The following is a 20,743-nucleotide window of genomic DNA, read 5'->3' on the forward strand; positions in this document are numbered from 1 at the left end:
TTGGGGAGTCTGGGGGCAGGCGTACCTCCCTGCTCCCCCCCGCACTGCCCCTCTACTGCTGCCGGGCGCTGGGCCGCGCCCCACGGGTTCCTGCACCCTGCCTCGCCCGCCTCTCCCTGCCCCGGCCTCGGGCTCCCGCCCTCGCTGATTTCCTGCCCTGTTCCCGGCGTTCCTCGCCTCCGGGCCACGCCTCCCTGTCCGTGTCCTGTGCTTTTTCCCCTGCCGGTGGCTCCCCCCTGATGCCCCCCCTGCCCTGGCTGCTGCCCCTTTTCCCATTGGGTCCCTGCCCGCTCCTGCCTCCGCCTTCACGCTGGCCACGCGCCTCCCCCCACTCGCTCCTGCCTCCTGGCCTTTCCCTGTGTCTCCCTCCCTCTGGGCCGCTATCCTCATGGGCGGCTCCGCTCTGGACCGCCCGCCCCTTCCGGCTGCTGCCCATCCCGTCGGTGCCCTGCCCGCTCCTGGCCTGCCTCTCCCGCTGCTGGGCGCCGGGCCGCGCCTGGCAGGTTCCTGCCTCTTGCCTAGCCCATGCCCCCTGTTCTCCTGCCCCGGCTACTGCCCTTGCCGGCTTTCCTGCCGTTGCGGCGTTCGTCGCCTCCCGGGGCGCTCCGGCCCTGTTCCTGCCCCTGCTCCCTCCGGTCTGACCCTGCCCCCTCAGGGCTGCGCCCCTCTAACCTTGCCCTGTGCCTCCTTCCTGCAGGTGGCTCCGGGCCACCCGCCCGCTCCGGCCGCAGCCGTTCCCGTCAGCTCCCTGCCTGCTCCCGCCTCCTGCTCCCGCCCTGCCTCTCCCGCTGCTGGGCTATGCCTGGCGGATTGCTGCCTCGCCCCCGGCCCCTTTTCCTCTGGTCCGGCTCTTGCCCTCGTTGACCTTCCTGCCCTGTTTGCAATGTTCGTCCCCTCCATGGGCTCCCCTCTGCCCCTCTGCCCTGCGCCTGGCCCAGCCCCTGCTTGCTCTGGACTGGCCCTGCCTCCTCCGGGCTGCGCCCCTCTGCCCTTGCCCTGTGCCTTCCCTCCTGCAGGTGGCTCCGCTCCGGCCATCCTGCCCGCCCCGGCTGCTGCCTTTCCTGACGGGGCCCTGTCACCCCTGCCTTTGCGGCGCTGCCCGCTCCGTGGACCCCTCTGCCTCCGGGCCTCCCCCCCCCCCCCCCCCGTGTCTGCCTCCCTCCGGGTGGCCATCTCCCTTCCCGTCTGGCCCTGGGGTGTTCGGTCCCGGCCCCTGGCTCCTGCCTGGCCCCCTTTCGCCTCCTCCGGCCCTCCTTCCCCTGCCCCTCCCTGCAGCCCCTCCTGTCCGGACCCGCGGGCACTGACCCTGGTGGTCCGTCGCGATTTCGATGGCTGCTCTTTGTCTGCCTGCCGGAGCCTCCGTGCATGCTCTTCTGCAGGGGGCCCACCCTCGCTCCTCCTGCTCCCTCGACCCAGCCGGCCTGCGGGCCTTGGGACCGCGTTCGAGGCCCTCCCATCCACCCGCCTTTCTGGGTTTTCTTGGGGTTCACTGGCAGGACTCAAACTGCTTGCTGTCCGCCTGGCATTGGATGCAAAAGCAGGCTGTGTTTCTTGAAGCACTCCGCTGGATCCTCCTCAATGAGTCCCCTCCTCCTCCATCTCCTGGACGACTTCCTCACTATCGGCCCCCCTTCATCTCCACTGGCGCAAGGCCCCCACACTGCATCAGGCTTGGCTCTGCTACCAGCCTCCACCAACCACATCAGGCATGGCTCCGCTACCAGCCTACACCACACTGCATTAGGCTCGGCTCTGCTACCGGCCTCCACCACACTGAATTAGGCTTGGCTCTGCTACCGGCCTCAGGCTTGGCTCTGCTACCAGCCTCAGGCTTGACTCTGCTACCAGCCTCCACAAACCACAACAGGCTTGGTTCCGCTACCAGCCTCCTTCACACCGCATTAGGTTTGGCTCTGCTACCAGCCTCTACCACACTGCATCAGGCTTGGCTCTGCTACCAGCCTTTATGAACCGCAACAGGCTTGGCTCTGCTACCAGCCTTTATGAACCACAACAGGCTTGGCTCTGCTACCAGCCTCCACACTGCATTAGGCTTGGCTCTGCTACCAGCCTCTACCTCACTGCATTGGGCTCGGCTCTGCTACCAGCCTCTACCACACCGCATCAGGCTTGGCTCTGCTACCAGCCTCTACACTGCATCAGGCTTGGCTCTGCTTCCAGCCTCTACCACACTGCATCAGGCTTGGCTCTGCTACCAGCCTTTATGAACCGCAACAGGCTTGGCTCTGCTACCAGCCTTGATGAACCACAACAGGCTTGGCTCTGCTACCAGCCTCCACACTGCATTAGGCTTGGCTCTGCTACCAGCCTCTACCTCACTGCATCGGGCTCGGCTCTGCTACCAGCCTCTACCACATTGCATCGGGCTTGGCTCTGCTACCAGCCTCTACCTCACTGCATCGGGCCTGGCTCTGCTACCAGCCTCTACCACACTGCATCATGTTCGGCTCTGCTACCAGCTTCCTCCACCATCAGGCTTGGCCTGCTACCAGCCTCCACCAACCGCCTACACCAACCACATCAGGCTCTGTTCTCTACCAGCCCCTCCTCGCTATTACACTAACTCCCCCTCCCGTCTCTCCATCCAGAAACTGCCTCTTGGCACAAGAGACGGACCACTTCCTATTTCCGGATCCTCCGTTTTCCTGTACCATCTTCCCATGATGGCACCCCTCCACAACCTTCACTCCACACCCAAGAGGCCATCCTCCAAGCTTCATTCCACGCACACATACACCTCTCCATCCGCACTTCCACTATCCTGTACCTTGGCAGCATCGGCTTCATCAACTTCTTCTGCAAGTTGCTCTCCCTCTGCACGGCTCCCCCTCACTGCCGACCTGCTAGCCGCCTGCATACACACCGCGCACTGGCTACTCCTCCCCTTCCACCGATTCCACCCAAGAGGCCATGCTCCTCCTGGCCTTCTTTGGCTCCCTGAGGTGCTTGAGTTCACGTCCACCTTCAACCCCTACGCTCACCCATGCGTCTCTGGCATCACGCTACATTCCCCAGACAAATTCATCTTCACCCTAAAACGCAGCAAATCAGAACAGGCCAGCTGTTCCGATCTTCCTCTTCTGCCTTAACTCTCCCCTCAGCCCCTATGAGTCCCTGGATAATCTGGCTCTCTCCAAACCAAAAAGCCATGCCCTCCCCTCCAGCCCACCATTCCTCACGGAATCAGGACATGTCACCTCCCGCTTCTGGTTCCACCATCATCCTCGCCAAATCGGGTATTGACCCTTCACACTATTCCGCACATTCATTCAGGATCGGTACGGTCTCCTCTGCTTCCAGCCAGGGCGTTGCTGACCACACCATCCAGCTCCTGGGTCACTGGTCCTCCCCAGGCATACCGCTCATACGTCAGGACCAACATCCCCGACCGTCACCACAGTCAGGCTTGCATCAGCCTCGCTGCAGCCCGTAGGTGAGTCTGTTCCTTTTGGGGATCTGCTTGAGCTGCTGCTCGGCCGTGACCCATTAGGGCTCTCCGCCACACCCCGAGTCCATGCCCGGACACCAGGCCCGGCTCTACTACCGGCCTCTTCCACCATCGGGCTTGGCTCTGCTACCAGCTCTGCTTCAATAAAAGCTATCTATTCAATCTACAGTGTGATTACTGAACTCGTGAATTGGAAATTGTTGTGGAAATCATTGTATTGGAATCAGTGTATTTGTGGCCTTAATATATAGAACACAACTGGGCAAAAATTACAATACACAAACTAACAAAGGAAAAAGTGCCATAACCAACCAAACACTGGTAAGTTTAAAGGGATAATTGTCCCTGAAGGACATAATATATATATATATTATGTCCTTCAGCCTATATATGTTCCTAAAACATATATGACTAAAACAACAACAATGTGCCAAACTTATATAATCACCAGCAAACATCATTTCTGACTTGGCACTTTCTCCTGACGCTGCTGTGGAAGAATTCTAGTCTCTAAACGGAGACGCAGAAGAATATTGCGGCCTAAAGAGTAGTAGGCTGAACTGGAGGGTTTTTATAACTTCAAAGCTGCAAATCAGATATTTCAGCTGGTCCCTCTAACTATGTTTCTAACACAAAACCTGCTCATTGGTAGAGAGCTAAATAGCAGAGAGCAATAGAACAATACTGGGACATTCCTAATATCATAAGTGTCTAACTGCTTGCTGTAACCTACAGTAACCGTATAGAAGACTGTAAACCCCAGCAGCAGTTCTCCATGGTGACCAGGACTAATGTGTAGGATTCCTGTCCAGGAGTAACACCTCATGCTGATGAACACTGGAGAGATCCTGGCAGGAGAGGAAGAAGAAGACATGAAATGACCTCGACCTTAAACACAACTACTAGATACTTGACTTCCTCTACTTGTTTGTAATGATGAATGAAACATGCTACAGAGAGAGAGAGAGAGAGAGGAATGTCAAACAAAGAGATGGTGGTGAATGCACATTGTATATGTTATGAATATAAGTATGCGCATGCCTGTGTATAGTGTGTATTTATGGGTTAACAGTGAGCATGTGTATATTATCTACATAATGAAGCACCACGTTAACCTCAATGGTTATAATGTTTACATATACAACTGGTGCCTGAACTCCACCTGAACCCTGTACTCTGTACTGCAGGAATGTACATCACTAAACCAGCCTCAACATCACACCAAGAAAGCAGCTTGTCCAGTATAATACCCAATCATTTGACTTTCCACTAAAAACTACACAGTTTATAAGTGTACAGATTACTGTAAATGTGTTGATCTAGGGGGACATCAAGTGGTGAATACCTAACATGACAAGTAACCTCTGCTGAGTGTTGGATTGTCCTTCACGTTTGACCTCTGCCACCCTGACCCCAGCAGAAAGGACGGGTCCCGTCACATCACTAGCTTGTTGTAAGAATTCCTGCTGTTGAAAATGTTAAATCTTTTATGTGTGTGTGTGTGTGTTAGTGTGTGAGAAGGCTGAAATATTAAAAGGCATCTTCAGTACCATTGATGCTCCAAAGACTGTCATGGAGGACCGTAAAGAGGTGAGACACTTTAGTCATTTGTGCTGCCTGTGCTCTAGAGATCTGACAACAGCGCAGTTAAACTAATGATTTACAAGGTTTGTCTTGTGCAGTTCTGTCGCTGTGTGACTATGAGACAATTTCGCCACTTCAGGATCTTTGTCAGAAGTTGTACCAAATGAGACAAACAAACTTAGAATAGAAAAATGGTCATCACTGCAAGTGTTTTATGTTCTATGTTCCTTTATTATTAACTTTGGTCATTTCATTCCATTGTCCTTCTCTGCAACAGGCATTTTACTAACTGTACCAAGAAACATATGATGTGTACGTAGGTTACCTTTCATTTTATTATTTTACTATATTTCAAATCCATTTCAGAGTGATTAATATTACACATATACATTGGAATAATGAAGCTTAACACACGTTCAGTTAGTAAGAGCATTCTGTCTCTCTACACACTCCCCCCACTATCCGTGCTCTCTCCTTTTCCTCTACCTCAAAGCCTGGGCTGTCACCAGGGTTTCAGCTGTTCAATCAGCCGCTCACTTCTCTCCAATAGCTCTGAGACAAGCCTTCTCCTCTAGCCTATCGTACTGCTGCCGAGCCTTTAAATATGTTTCTCTCCCTGCCTACGTTCGTCCATGCTACCATTGTGCGTGACCCTCCACCTCCCCGTCACAACCTGGTCTTCTTGACTTCGTCTCCTGTCTGCCTCTTCTGCTTGTTGTCTGGCTGGGTCGTCAGCCCCCGACACCAGTGTCTGGACTCCATGGGGGATCTCTCTTCATGCTGCAGACAACCATTGGTCACCTGATCTCCCCATACGGTGTAAGCACCAAACACTGTGTCATTCTAAATCATGTCTTATCATTTGTACAATAAACAATAACTTCGCTCATTCACTGGTCTTTCCTGATTGAAATGTATGTTGTTTGATTCTAGATTTATGTTTGATGTTGTGATGATCAGAGGGGCAGAGTTTTTACCTCCATCATTCCTACAGGGATTGAAGACTGGATAGAGTTTCTCAGTGAAGGTGCAGCCAGTGAAAGAGTAGATATGAGACCTGGCCTCCACACCATAAAAGGAGACCAGACCCTCCTCATAGTCCACAAACACCCCCACCTTCTGGGGCTTCTGTCTCAGGGAAAGGAGGACATAGGGGTCAGCCAGAGCCCTGTACTCATCTCCATTCATCAGACTCACAGTCCAGTATCCATCCTCAGGACTCAGTGTGGTTGTCTCCTTCCTGTTGATGGACTCTCTGACCAATCCCAGAATCCAGTCAGTCTTCCCCTCAACCTGCACCTCATAGTAGAACCTCCCTGAGGAGAAGCCCTGCTTTCCCAGGACATTGCCAAAATAATCAAACCTCTCTGGGTTGTCAGGGAGATCCTGCTTTTTGTCTCCATTTCTCACTTGTTTCCCATCCTCAGACAGGATGAGTTTTCGATGTGCTGTATCAGGGTCCAGAGTCACATCCACTGCATACTGCTGAATCCTCTTCAGCTTGACTTCAGGCAGCTTTTCCATCTCTTCATTGAGTGTCTCCTCCAGCTGAGACACGGCTCTCCTCACTACCACCACACTCAGACCACTGTGGACACTGATCTCAGGCCAGTCCTTGGTGTGTGGAGGGTTGCTCAGGGATGGGAAGCTCTGGAGCAGGTGAAGGTGGTCCTCAGTGTGTGAGAGCTGCTCCAGCTCAGTGCTTCTCCTCTTCAGCTCAGTGATCTCCTGCTCCAGATCTTTAATCAGCCCTTCAGCTTGTTTCTCTGCTGCTTTCTGCTTCTCCTCAATCACCTCAATGAGCTCAGCCTGGCTTCTCTCAATAGAACGCACCAGAGCAGTGAAGACCTGAACATTGTCTGCTAACTCTCTCTCTGCTTCTCTCTTGCTGGTTTCTACTGAGAGTTTGATCTCCTGAACCTTCATAGATCTTTCTTCAATCATCTGCTTCTTCTCAGCCATCATCTTCACCAGATAATCCTTTATGTGTGTTAATCCTGATGTGTACTCATCCTCTAAAGTGACAGTGTCATGGGTCTCGTGGTCTTTCTCAGTGCAGAACCGACACACACACGTCTGGTCAGGTGTCTCTCATGCTTCTGACACATCCTGTCCTCCAGGTTCTCCACAGGGTCGATCAGCTTGTGTTTCTTCAAGGTTGCAACTCTCTGATGAGTCTCCAGGTGAGTCTCACAGTAAGAGGCCAGACACACCAGACAGGACTTCAGGGCCTTGAGCTTGGTACCTGTACAGTAGTCACATGACACTTCAGGTTTAGTAGAACGCAGGTCTGGACTGATGGTAGCTTTCAGTGGCTCTGACTTCCTGAACTGAGCAGCCATCTCAGAGATGAAAGTGTTGACAAAGAGATCTGGTCTCTTATCAAAAGTCATTTTACACATAGGACATTGACACAGGCCACTGTTGTCCCAGTACTTGGTGATACAGGCCTTGCAGAAGTTGTGTCCACATGGAATAGTGACAGTATCAGTGAACACATCCAGACAGATAGAACACTGGAACTGATCTTCAGACAGGAGACTGCTGCAGGAAGCCATTTCTAGAATAAGACCCGGAGTGAACTTATGAAACTAAATAGACTGAAATCACCTTTAGTTCACCACAATTCATCTTCTCTAAATGTAACATTTTTATCAATGCTATGTGGAACTATTTACAAACAAAACTGTATATTGTACAAATAGGTATAAGCACTTTCACAAATAGAGTAATAACCTATACAAATAGTTTAGTATATACATCTAGTCATCAAGCAGACGCTCTTAGTATTGAAACATTACGTGAAACATTGTTATACACATGAGTTTAAATGAAACAGGTCAGATTGAATCTCTGTTCTCACCGGTTGGTACTTATGTTGCTCAGTTTTTCTGATCTCTGAGTAGAAAACAACTTAAACACTCTCAAACTAAACTAAGTAGATCCAATTCTGACACTGGAATCACTTACGTTTCGTTTCCGTGAAAGAATGATAAGAGGCTTTTCCCCTCCCAGTCCTGCCCTGAACAAAGGTGAACCCTTTATCGCTGACTTCTCTCAAACAAGTCAGCTGAACTGGACGACTTTTATTACTTCAAAGCTACTGCAAATCAGATATTTCTGGTCCCTCTAACTATGTTTCTAACACAAAACCTGCTCATTGATAGAAGAGCTAAATAGCAGAGAGCAATAGAACGATACTGGGACATTCCTAATATCATTAGTGTCTTACTCCTTGCTGTAACCTACAGTAACCGTATAGAAGACTGTAAACCCCAGCAGCACTTTTCCATGGTGATCAGGACTAATGTGTAGGATTCCTGTCCAGGAGTAACAGCTCATGCTGGGGAACACTGGAGAGATCCTGGCAGGAGAAGAAGAAGAGATAAAATAACCCTGACCTCAACACAACTACTAGATACTAGACTTCCTTTACTTGTTTGTACTGATAAATGAAACATGCTACCAAGAGATAGCTTGAAATGAAGAGAAACAGAGAGAGAGAGAGAGAGAGAGAGACAGAGAGACAGAGAGACAGAGAGACAGACAAATTAAAATAGAGAGCAGGGAAGAATGTCAAACAGAGAGATGGTGGTGAATGTACATTGTATATGTGATGAATATAAGCATGTGTATGCCTGTGTATGGTGTGTATTTATGGGTTTAGAGTAAGCATGTGTATATTATCTACATAATGAGGCACCACATTAACCTTAATGGTCTTTGCACCTGTAATGTTTCCTACAATACAACTGGTGCCTGAACCCCACCTGAACCCTGTACTGCAGGACTGTGCATCACTAAACCAGGACTATACCAGCATCAACATCACACCAAGACTCTGTACCTCACTCTCCTTCAGTCAACAACAGTCAACACTGAGCAGGCAAAGCTGTCAATCACCCTGTACATCACTCATAGACAACTGGAGAGTCTGACCTCCATACAATCCTCCCCTGACTGGATGTTCCCCTCTTTGTCATATACAGAGCACACATTTACTCATTCATTCTCTAAGGTCTATCACACAATGATGCACACATGAAGTGTACACACACACATGATGTAACATGAAGTCAGCTACCATACAAGCATTGTCTTTATTAGTCAGAAATGAAGGTGGATGTTTGACAGTGAAATGAACACTCCAGCATTGATCTAGCAGCCTGGTTTGAGTCAACTGCAGCTTGTTGAGATCTCTCCTTGCTGCTGCTGACCATGTGACTGGGCAGAACTCCAGGTGAGATCAAACCAGTGACTGGACCACCTGGAGCCTGATCTGAGGTGTCACACACACAGAGCATTTTTTTCATCCTGGTAATACCTATTCCCATGTTACAGTCAATGTGTTGTTACCAAGACAGCAGCTTGTCCAGTGTAATACCCAATCATTTGACATGATTTGTGTTCCACTGAGAACTACAGTTAACAAGTGTACATAATACTGTAAATGTGTTGATCTAGGGGGACATCTGTGATGGAGGTTTTCTAAACTAAAGAAACATTCTCATAGGTGATTCGTGATTTTCACAGATTGTGGTAGTGTATAAAATCGAAGGATTTTTAAAGGATTGAATGTGGTTTGATATTATTTTACTGCAGTTTATTGTATTAATTCACTGGTACATTTTGGTGAAACATAAAAACCAAAAACACATTACTAGAGACTGTATAATATTTATTGTTTTAAGATTATTTTTTACCTGATTTTTGCCTTGATTTGATACAGACTGAAAGTTTGACAGGAAAGGTAGTAATAAAGACAGAAAAGCAGGAAATGGTCCAGGCTGGACCAGTCCATGAATCAAGGACTTAGTCTATGGGACACACTCTACCCATTGAGCCACCAGGGGCACACTGCCTCTGTTAACAGAGCAAACCCATAACTGCTTCGTTCAGATTAATAATTTGTGATCAAATTTTTTCTTTTGAACTCCAGAATGTCCACATCTTCGTTTTCAGTGTGTGACAGGAGTGATGATCAGAGGGGCAGAGTTTTTACCTCCATCATTCATGTCAGGACTGAAGACTGGATGGAGTTTCTCAATGAAGGTGCAGCCAGTGAAAGAGTAAATATGAGACCTGGCCTCCACATCATAAAAGGAGACCAGACCATCCTCATAGTCCACAAACACCCCCACCTTCTGGGGCTTCTGTCTCAGGGAGAGGAGGACACGGGGGACAGCCAGAGCCTTATACTCATCTCCATACCTCAGCCATACAGTCCAGTATCCATTGTCAGGACTCGCTGTGATCATCCTCTTCCTGTTGATGGACTCTCTGGCCACTCCCAGAACCCACTCAGTCTTCCCCTCAACCTGCACCTCATAGTAGAACCTCCCTGAGGAGAAGCCCTGCTTTCCCAGCACACAGGAACAATGATCAAACCTCTCTGGATTGTCAGGGAGATCCTGCTTTATGTCTCCATCTCTCACTTGTTTCCCATCCTCAGACAGGGTGAGATGGGGATGTGCTGTATCAGGGTCCAGAGTCACATCCACTGCATACTGCTGAATCCTCTTCAGCTTGACTTCAGGCAGCTTTTCCATCTCTTCATTGAGTGTCTCCTCCAGCTGAGACACAGCTCTCCTCACTGCCCCCACACTCAGACCACTGTGGATACTGATCTCAGACCAGTCCTTGGTGTGTGGAGGGGTGCTCAGGGATGGGAAGCTCTGGAGCAGGTGGAGGTGGTCCTCAGTGTGTGAGAGCTGCTCCAGCTCAGTGCTTCTCCTCTTCAGCTCAGTGATCTCCTGCTCCAGATCTTGAATCAACCCTTCAGCCTGTTTCTCTGCTGCTTTCTGCTTCTCCTCAATCACCTCAATGATCTCAGCCTGGCTTCTCTCAATGGAGCGCACCAGGGCAGTGATGACCTTAACACTGTCTGATATCTCTCTCTCTGCATCTGTCTTGCTGGTCTCTACTGAGAGTTTGATCTCCTGAACCTTCCTAGATCTTTCTTCCATCATTAGCTTCATCTCAGCCATCATCTTCACCAGATCCTGCTTTTTTGGTCTGAACTCGTCCTCTAAAGTGACAGTGTCATGGGTCTTATGGTCTGTTCTCGTGCACATGAAACACACACACGTCTGGTCAGTCTTACAGAACAGCTCCAGGGGTCTCTCATGCTTCTGACACATCCTGTCCTCCAGGTTCTCCACAGGGTCGATCAGCTTGTGTTTCTTCAAGGTTGCAACTCTCTGATGAGGCTCCAGGTGAGTCTCACAGTAAGAGGCCAGACACACCAGACAGGACTTCAGGGCCTTGAGCTTGGTACCTGTACAGATGTCACATGACACTTCAGGTTTAGCAGGACGCAGGTCTGGACTGATGGTAGCCTTCGGTGGCTCTGACTTCCTGAACTGAGCAGCCATCTCAGAGATGAAAGTGTTGACATAAAGATCTGGTCTCTTATCAAAAGTCATTTTACACATGGGACATTGACACAGGTCACAGTTGTCCCAGTACTTGGTGATACAGGCTTTGCAGAAGTTGTGTCCACATAGAATAGTGACAGGATCAGTGAACATATCCAGACAAATAGTACACTGGAACTGATCTTCAGACAAGAGACTACTGCAGGAAGCCATTTCTAGAATAAGACCAGAAGTTAAATTATGAATCGTGACCCTATGAACTCATGAACAAAACTATAATGGTATATTGTTGAAAATGTACTTTCATTAATGAAGGAATAGCATAGACCGAAATAGTACAACATAGAAATACTGCATATAGAAGAGCATATTTCTATAGTCTTTCAGAAATCAGAGTCAAGCAACAGTCTGTATTTTACAAGCCACATCATCATTGGATACACCTGATTGATTGTCTGTTCTCACCTGTTGGTACTTATGTTGTTTTCTATGATCTCTGTTTGTAAAATAACCAAATCACTCTCTACCTAAACTAAATAGAACGTGTTTCCTGAGTTTAGAATCTCTTAGGTTTCAATTCAGTGATATAACAATAAGAGGCTCCTCCTCCTCCCAGTCCTCTGTCTTGAACAAAGTTAACCCTTTCATGACTAAATACTATCTAGCAAGTCAGCTGACAGGAAGGGTTTTATTACTCTGAAGTAAATGAGTGGGAGAGATTTAGAGAGATAGAAAGAAAGAACAATAGTGTGTAGGAAAACTTCCTGCCTTGAAGCAGCTAGCATAGCACAATCTTAGCACATCAAACTTAGTGTTTTAGACTTTTTATCAAGCAAAGTCAAAAGGCTTCACAGAGCATTAACAACATCCTGTAGTGATGATACAGAAGACAGTATGGAGGAGCTGGGGATGGTGGAGGGTGGCAGCAACAGCACAATATGCGTGTTGCAGCCTGTCTGAAGTAGGCTAGATTGACTAGCGAGGTGAATAGCAATGGGATGTGAGATGAGTGGTTACGTGACACTGACACAGTAAATTCAGAAAAGTAAAATTGTTCAAATAGGTTAAAAGAAATATTGAAGTCACTCATTGTTGTAATTACATGTTAGCTTGTTTAAGTCTTTCAAAATTGTAAACACAGGCTTTGACTGCGTCCCTGTTGTTATGGTCACTTATTTCAGACACTTTGTACAGGCTTGTACTATGTAGCCAGCGAAATAATTTAGAACGGTGATTAGACAGTTTGCTGGCCTGGAACTACTTAGTAGGTGTACATTATCACCTGATAATGGACACCCCTGCAGCCAATCACAATCGAGTATTCACCCAGACCTTGGTATAATGACTGTTAAAAATTGTTTTTGTTTTGCATCCATGAAACAAGTGAAGTATTTGAGTGAGTTATTGAATAATTCATTCAAAGCAAGTTTTTTGAATTATTCAGATTAATTAAACATTTTAAATAGACTTCAGCAATTAATATAAATTATGTTATTTTGTTTAGTTGTTTGTTCAGAATCATGATCTCTATTTTATTTTCAATTTATCCAGAATCGTGTAGCTCTAATACATAGCTTGTGTATGTATCATTTTTTTTCTATTTAAAGTCATGTATAGAAGGTAGGGCCCGAAAATGACTCAAGCCCATGGTCCTGGTCATCCTCAGCACCATTGATACTATACTGACTGTCATGGAGGACCACACAGAGGTGACACATCAGCAGGTGTAGTTCCCTCCTCTCTCTCTCCTGCTACTGGAGCTGCTTGTTTGTTCTCTCTCCCTTGCCAAGCAAGAGACAATGTTCCTTTGCCTCAGGTTTCAATATTAGTGTATTTACTATTTAAAACATGTTCCTGTAATAAACTGCTGTTGATCACACTCTCTCTCACCCCTCCTCTCTCTCTCTACCTCTCTCTCTACCTCAGTCTGACACACACAGAGCATGTTCTCATCCTGGTAAGACCTATTCCCATGTTACAGTCTATGTGTTGTTACCAAGATACGTAGCAGCTTGTCCAGTGTAATACCCAATCATGACTTCACTCGAGTCACTCGAGGAGCCTGAGGCAAGCGAGGAAGATTGTGGCCGATTCCTCCCACCCTGGACACACTCTGTTTCAACCACTCCCCTCCGGCAGAAGGCTGCGGTCCATCAGGACCAAAACCTCACACCACAAGAACAGTTTCTTTCCTTCTGCTACTAGCCTTGTTACTGTAACAAGGCCCCAAACTGACACTGACACTGTCACTTTACCTCATATACTCTACACATTCAGTATTATTTATATTCTATATTATTTCATTTATTGTATTTTATATTATATTGTACAGCTCTGCCAGTATTTTATTTTATTTTGTTGTACATTTTCTACATTTTTATGTTGTTCATTATGTTTAAATGTTTACTGTATGTACCTGCCCACCAAAGTAAATTCCTTGTTTGTGACCACTTACTTGGCGATTAAACACGATTCTGATTCATGTTCCACGCAGAACTAAACTTGGTCATTGGAACTTTACAAGTGTAGAGAGAATACTGTATGTGCTGATGTAGGGGGACATCTAGTGTTGAATGCCTGACATGACAAGTAAACTTGAGTGTTGCATTTTGACTGACTGAATGAACTGAGTCTGACCGAGGTCTTTGTGTGTTACTGAATTACATAATGACCCCTGATCTTGACCCTTCACCTTTGACCTCTCCTACCCACACCCCAACAGTAAGGACGGGGCATGGCACATCATCACTGACTCATTGGCTGAACTCCTGTTGAAGGTGTGTGTGTTGTGTCGTGTCTTCTCCTCTCTATCTCTCTCTGTCTTTGTCTCTCTCTCTCTCTTTCTCTCTCTCTCTCGCTCTCTCCGTGTGTCTATTGACCTGACCCCAACACCACTCAGCATGACCCCAGCCTCCTACCCTGCAGCCCATAGGGAACACAGAACACCAGCTGGCTCTCAATGGAGCTTCTCATTAGGTAGCTCCTGGTTGTGTTTCTACTGTATGTGTAATTTGATTCTACAAGTAGTGGTCATCCATTTTTGAATCTCTAACCATCCCTTGCGGACCTTCTCACATTCCCAGAAGGCATGTATAATTGTTTCCTTGTATATGCCACATTTGACACAAACAGGGGAAACAAGAGGCATCAAATGTATTTATTTTTGATCTTGTGTAATATATTCTTGTCATGAGCTTGTATTGTATGAGCCGCAGATTTTCATTGGTGGTGATCGTGTTGGTTGTACTTTGTCGTGGACATTTTGGAATACAGTTATAATGTGTGTGTTTCATACATGAGGAATGTGTTTTAACGGAAGTCTAAAGTTGATTAAGAGTCAACTCCATTTGGTAGAGATGCCATTTGCAGTTTATGACACCTGGGGAGGAAGAGACAGCTGGTCTGGAGACAATGTGGATTCAACTGTATTGTTATTGTGATCTGCTGCTCTGACCCTTCCTGTTGCATTGGGTGGGGTTAATCAAATACTTGTTTGAAGTGCCCACACAAAGGACAGTTGACCATTTGACTGCTGAACTCCTGTGGTTTTACTATCTACTGGTTTGGGGAGAGAGGCCACATTAAAGAACCGTGGGAACTTGATATGAAGTCACTGTCACTGAGCAGTGCGGACCAATCACAGAGTTCAGAGGAACCATTTGATCTAAAGTTTATATAATGTAGGGTTTTGGGGTTGTTCTGTATCACTCTGGCGAACGACCTGTGGCTAGCACCTCCTTCGTTATGACTGATCACAAAGTACTTTGTTAAATCATGATCTGTATAAGCAAAATAAATTGTAATAAACCCACATCTCTTGACTACTCAGATCTACACAGTGCCGCTTGAATTTCCACCATTACAACTTAGACATTCCTTCCATATACTGTCAGAGTTAGTTATGTTAAGATTAGTGCTGTCAAACGATTAAAATATTTAATCGCATTAATGTCATAGTTAACTTGCGATTAATCGCATTTAATTGCACATTTTTATCTTTTCTAAATGTCCCTTGATGTCTTTTTGTCACATTATTTTTTCTCATTTTAATGCTCTTATCAACATGGAAAAGTGGATCGGATTGCTTAGTCTTAGCGCAAATGTTTTTTTAAAATTGAAAACAAGATTGCAATCACCTGGCTTTGACGAGGGGGCGGAGAATTCGCATCAGCTGTGTGCTTGGCCATTAAGTGGTATTTCAGACTGGACATGCTGCGATGATAGCTCAGTTCACAACGACAAAACACACAGATCACTTTGGTCTTGTCAATGGAACCATTTGGCAACTTTTTAAAAGTAGGCTACACTTTCCATTCAGAATCTTATTGGCATCCATTTTAGCGTCTTGTGCTTGCCATCCAGTCAAAACGTAACTTTAGCCTACTACTCTTTAGTTTTTCTAACGTCAGTAGTTGTTGCAACAGCATGTGAAAAAAACTACAAAGTTAGCTAGGCCAAAAAAAACGTTAATCTCGCGATAATAAATTTACGCCGTTAAAATGGGTTTGCTTTAACGCCGTTAATAACGCGTTTAATTGACAGCACTAGTTAAGATCTTTGTTCCAACCCTCATATATTTTTTGTAATGAATAATTGTTTTCCTGTACCTCAAGGTGTTTATACACTTTCCCTATTAATTTCTTGTTTTCATCTGGATTCAAGAATAGTCTGAATAACTGGAGGATCTGAAGAGCTGGATAACAGTTCAAAGTTATCTGTTATCCAGCTGTTCAGTTGAAAGTATCTAAAAAGTTCCTTATTAGTTAAATTGAATTATATTACCAATTGTTTGAAAGGCTTTACGCTCGTATCAGAAGTAATATCCCCAATAGTTGTTATTCCTTTCCTCCATGATCTCCACTTTAGATCCTGCTTTTGAATGATGATGGATGGGTTACATTACATTTAGTCATTTAGCAAACACTCTTATCCAGAGCGACTTACAGTAAGTACAGGGACATTCCCCTAGAGGCAAGTAGGGTGAAGTGCCTTGCCCAAGGACACAACGTCATTTTGCACAGCCGGGAATCGAACCAGCAACCTTCGGATTACTAGCCCAATTCCCTAACCGCTCAGCCACCTGACTCCCAGTGGTTATTCCACAGAAATGTGATCTTTGGAACCATGATTTCCATACCCAAAATATGTTTAATTCTCTCCCAAGCTCTAAATGTGCTATTTGAGACAAAACTGACATTTTTAATCTTCCCCTTTGTAAATAAGGCTATAAACAGGTTTTTGCCCGTAAGTTGATGATCCTCTATGTTTACCCAAGTAACCTCCTCTGATCTGTTAATCATTTTATTAATATAATAGGCTTGAGCAGAATAGTAATATAGCTCAAGGTTTGGGAAATTTAGCCCTCCCTTTTTTCTATTATTCTGAAGTAGTTTTCTACTCAGTCTATGCACCTTATTTGACCAGATAAAAGAGCTGAAAAGTTTATTAATACGTTCAACAAACTTTTTAGGAGGGGTCATTGGTATTGTCTGAAAAATTAACAGAAATTTTGGGAGCTATATCATTTTTGCCTATTAAATTAATTGGTAAATCTGTTTAATCCTGTCCTTTTGCCATTTAAAATTGTATTTGAATAAGTTTTCAGTTTTGGGTAAGAGCCCTGTTGTTGATAAAAGATCTGTCAGTGCACGACAGTGCATTCTATTGCTGCATGCTACACCTGTGCAATAGCACCCGAGGAAAGTGTTGATTGTACCATATGAAATGCAATCTGTGACAAGTGTGTGTATATATGTCTGAGTCTGTGTGACAATGAGTGACAGTAAATACAAATTCTCACCAGCTGACAGAAGAGAACATTTCACTTCAGACTGTAAGATTTGAATGAGAACAGAAGGAGGCAGGAGAGTCTTAGCAAGACTCTCTGATCTTCAAGGTCAGAGAGCTCCATCAATACAGTAAAGAGAGAGGAAGAAGAGATGAGGAAGAGACAACCCAGATGGAGGTACTGAGAACAAAGACCTGACATGTGTCCCCTCTAGTGGACAGAGGAGGACGATCAGTAGATCCAGGATTGACCTTGCTGACCTCTGACCTTATGATGAACCTAGAGTGAAGGACAACACCAGATGTGGGGAACACACATGCATCCTAGTTTAACCCTTGTGTTATCTTCGGGTCATTCTGACCCATCAGTCATTGTGACCCACCGTCGTATTGCGACAAATTTACCGCATAGAAAAACAAAGTGAAGCTTTTTCTTTTAACCGTTGGGCTGTCTCAGACCCCCCACATTGCGAAAGTTAAAAGAAAATAATTTGTATTTGTTTTTGAATTGGGTAAAATTGGGTAAACACAACGATGGTTCGTTATGAACCTTTGGGTCATGTGACCCGAAGGCAGCACAAGGGTTAAGAGGTGTGTTATACAAGCAGAGGATGGGTTACATAAAGGATAACTTACTTTAATGTAATGGTTGTGATTACTGTAAAATATATGACACACATTCCTGAATCTGTCATTCATTCATGATTTATACAAATATAATACAAATTCAGTTTTTTGCTTCTTTATCTTTTATTTTATAACCTTACACTTGTTTATAACATCAACCATCAGATGAAACTATGACTAGAGAATATCTGATTCCGAATTTGTTTTGTAATCATAGTGACACTTTCCCTGCGGCAAAACCACGTCTTCTTTTTCAGTGTGTTCAGATTAATATTTTGTAATCACATTTTCGTTTGAACTCCAGAAGTTCCACATCTTCGTTTTTCAATGTGTGACAGGAGTGATGATCAGAGGGGCAGAGTTTTTACCTCCATGAATCAAACCAGGACCGAAGTGTGGATAGAGTTTCTCAGTGAAGGTGCAGCGAGTGAAAGAGTAGATATGAGACCTGGCCTCCACATCATAAAAGGAGACCAGACCCTTCTCATAGTCCACAAACACCCCCACCTTCTGGGGCTTCTGTCTCAGGGAGAGGAGGACACGGGGGTCAGCCAGAGCTTCATACTGATCTCCATTCCTCAGCCATACAGTCCAGTATCCATTGTTAAGACTCAGTGGGATCTCCCCCTTCCTGTTCATGGACTCTCTGACCACTCCTAGATCCCACTTAGTCTTCCCCTCAACCTGCACCTCATAGTAGAACCTCCCTGAGGAGAAGCCCTGCTTTCCCACGACGCGGACACGACGATCAAACCTCTCTGGGTTGTCAGGGAGATCCTGCTCTATGTCTCCATCTCTCACTTGTTTCCCATCCTCAGACAGGATGAGATCAGGATGTGCTGTATCAGGGTCCAGAGTCACATCCACTGCATACTGCTGAATCCTCTTCAGCTTGACTCCAGGCAGCTTCTCCATCTCTTTATTGAGTGTCTCCTCCAGCTGAGACACAGCTCTCCTCACTGCCCCCACACTCAGACCACTGTGGACACTGATCTCAGACCAGTCCTTGGTGTGTGGAGGGGTGCTCAGGGATGGGAAGCTCTGGAGCAGGTGGAGGTGGTCCTCAGTGTGTGAGAGCTGCTCCAGCTCAGTGCTTCTCCTCTTCAGCTCAGTGATCTCCTGCTCCAGATCTTTAATCAACCCTTCAGCCTGTTTCTCTGCTGCTTTCTGCTTCTCCTCAATCACCTCAATGAGCTCAGCCTGGCTTCTCTCAATGGAGCGCACCAGAGCAGTGAAAACATGAACACTGTCTGCTATCTCTCTCTCTGCATCTGTCTTGCTGGTCTCTACTGAGAGTTTAAACTCTTGAACCTTCCTAGATCTTTCTTCCATCATCTGGTTCATCTCAGCCATCATTTGTCCCAGCTTAGTCTTCCTCTGTTCATATGCCTCTTCTAAAGTTATAGAGCCATGGGTCTTGTGATCTGTTCTCATGCACATGACACAAACAAATGTCTGGTCTTTCCTACAGAAGAGTTCTAACAGTTTGTCATGCTTCTGACACATCCTGTCCTCCAGGTTCTCCACAGGGTCGATCAGCTTGTGTTTCTTCAAGGCTGCAACTCTCTGATGAGGCTCCAGGTGAGTCTCACAGTAAGAGGCCAGACACACCAGACAAGACTTCAGGGCCTTGAGCTTGGTACCTGTACAGATGTCACATGATACTTCAGGTTTAGTAGGACTCAGGTCTGGACTGATGGCAGCCTTCAGTGGCTCTGACTTCCTGAACTGAGCAGCCATCTCAGAGATGAAAGTGTTGACATAGAGATCTGGTCTCTTATCAAAAGTCATTTTACACATGGGACATTGACACAGGTCACAGTTGTCCCAGTACTTGGTGATACAGGCCTTGCAGAAGTTGTGTCCACATGGAATAGAGACAGGATCAGTGAACACATCCAGACAGATAGAACACTGGAACTGATCTTCAGACAGGAGACTGCTGCAGGAAGCCATTTCTAGAATAAGACCAGGAGTGAACTTATGAAACTAAATAGACTGAAATCACCTTTAGTTCACCACAATTCATCTTCTCTAAATATAACATTTTTATCAATGCTATGTGGAACTATTTACAGACCAAACTGTATATTGTACAAATAGGTATAAGCATTTTCACAAATAGAGTAATAACCTATACAAATAGTTTAGTATATACATTTAGTCAGCAAGCAGATGCTATTAGTAATAAAACATTACGTGAAACATTATTATTACACGAGTTTAAATGAAACAGGTCAGATTGAATCTCTGTTCTCACCGGTTGGTACTTATGTTGCTCAGTTTTTCTGATCTCTGAGTAGAAAACAACTTAAACACTCTCAAACTAAACTAAGTAGATCCAATTCTGACACTGGAATCACTTACGTTTCGTTTCCGTGAAAGAATGATAAGAGGCTTTTCCCCTCCCAGTCCTGCCCTGAACAAAGGTGAACCCTTTATCGCTGACTTCTCTCAAACAAGTCAGCTGAACTGGACGACTTTTATTACTTCAAAGCTACTGCAAATCAGATATTTCTGGTCCCTCTAACTATGTTTCTAACACAAAACCTGCTCATTGATAAAAGAGCTAAATAGCAGAGAGCAACAGAACGATACTGGGACATTCCTAATATCATTAGTTTCTTACTCCTTGTTGTAACCTACAGTAACTGTATAGAAGACTGTAAACCCCAGCAGCACTTTTCCATGGTGATCATGACTAAGGTGTAGGATTCCTGTCCAGGAGTAACAGCTCATGCTGGGGAACATTTATTTACATTTATTGCATTTTAGCTTATATTATTTAATTCATTCACTGGTACATTTATGTGACATATCATTGCACTGGAACCCCAGTCACCGAGTCAAGGACTTAGTCTGTGGGACACACTCTACCCAGTGAACCACCAGGGGAGCA

The 20,743-nt window shown here is 45.9% G+C and overlaps 4 protein-coding genes across 4 annotated transcripts in view; all 4 read right to left on the minus strand.

Moving 5' to 3' along the window:
* Positions 1–11,966, minus strand: part of LOC134037481 (E3 ubiquitin-protein ligase TRIM39-like) — a 63,558-nt gene extending 51,592 nt beyond the window's left edge. The window contains exon 1 of the mRNA XM_062482771.1: positions 11,896–11,966. The gene's annotated coding sequence lies outside the window, so the exon portion shown is untranslated. The remainder of the gene's footprint in view (positions 1–11,895) is intronic.
* LOC134038081 (zinc-binding protein A33-like) lies at positions 5,720–11,997 on the minus strand. The gene is made up of 4 exons (XM_062483673.1): positions 11,896–11,997; positions 7,385–7,613; positions 5,948–6,935; positions 5,720–5,854 (listed from the first exon to the last, which is right to left on the minus strand). The coding sequence occupies exons 2-4, from the start codon at positions 7,609–7,611 to the stop codon at positions 5,720–5,722; spliced, it is 1,350 nt and encodes a 449-aa protein (XP_062339657.1). The 5' UTR covers positions 7,612–7,613; positions 11,896–11,997.
* LOC134037480 (E3 ubiquitin-protein ligase TRIM39-like) lies at positions 9,679–11,701 on the minus strand. The gene has a single exon (XM_062482769.1). It carries the CDS (start codon positions 11,641–11,643, stop codon positions 10,012–10,014), a length of 1,632 nt encoding a protein of 543 aa, XP_062338753.1. The 5' UTR covers positions 11,644–11,701; the 3' UTR covers positions 9,679–10,011.
* Positions 11,998–17,959: 5,962 nt separating the features above from the next.
* On the minus strand, positions 17,960–19,955 carry LOC134037344 (E3 ubiquitin-protein ligase TRIM21-like). The gene has a single exon (XM_062482554.1). It carries the CDS (start codon positions 19,798–19,800, stop codon positions 18,169–18,171), a length of 1,632 nt encoding a protein of 543 aa, XP_062338538.1. The 5' UTR covers positions 19,801–19,955; the 3' UTR covers positions 17,960–18,168.
* Positions 19,956–20,743: the final 788 nt, after the last annotated feature.

The sequence above is a fragment of the Osmerus eperlanus genome, chromosome 17, assembly GCF_963692335.1.
Source record: "Osmerus eperlanus chromosome 17, fOsmEpe2.1, whole genome shotgun sequence".
Classification (NCBI taxonomy): Eukaryota; Metazoa; Chordata; class Actinopteri; order Osmeriformes; family Osmeridae; genus Osmerus; species Osmerus eperlanus.

Bases quoted from the DNA above. Each gene is read 5' to 3' on its own strand.
- LOC134037480 (XM_062482769.1), bottom strand. From the start codon at position 11,643: ATGGCTTCCTGCAGTAGTCTCTTGTCTGAAGATCAGTTCCAGTGTACT.
- LOC134037344 (XM_062482554.1), bottom strand. From the start codon at position 19,800: ATGGCTTCCTGCAGCAGTCTCCTGTCTGAAGATCAGTTCCAGTGTTCT.
- LOC134038081 (XM_062483673.1), bottom strand. From the start codon at position 7,611: ATGGCTTCCTGCAGCAGTCTCCTGTCTGAAGATCAGTTCCAGTGTTCT. The intron at 6,936-7,384 runs GTTCAGGAAGTC...AACCAGCAAGAG, and splicing joins ATCTCTGAGATGGCTGCTCA to AGAAGCAGAGAGAGAGTTAG. The intron at 5,855-5,947 runs GTGAATGAGCGA...TGGGGAGATCAG, and splicing joins ATTTCAATCAGGAAAGACCA to GTGACCAATGGTTGTCTGCA.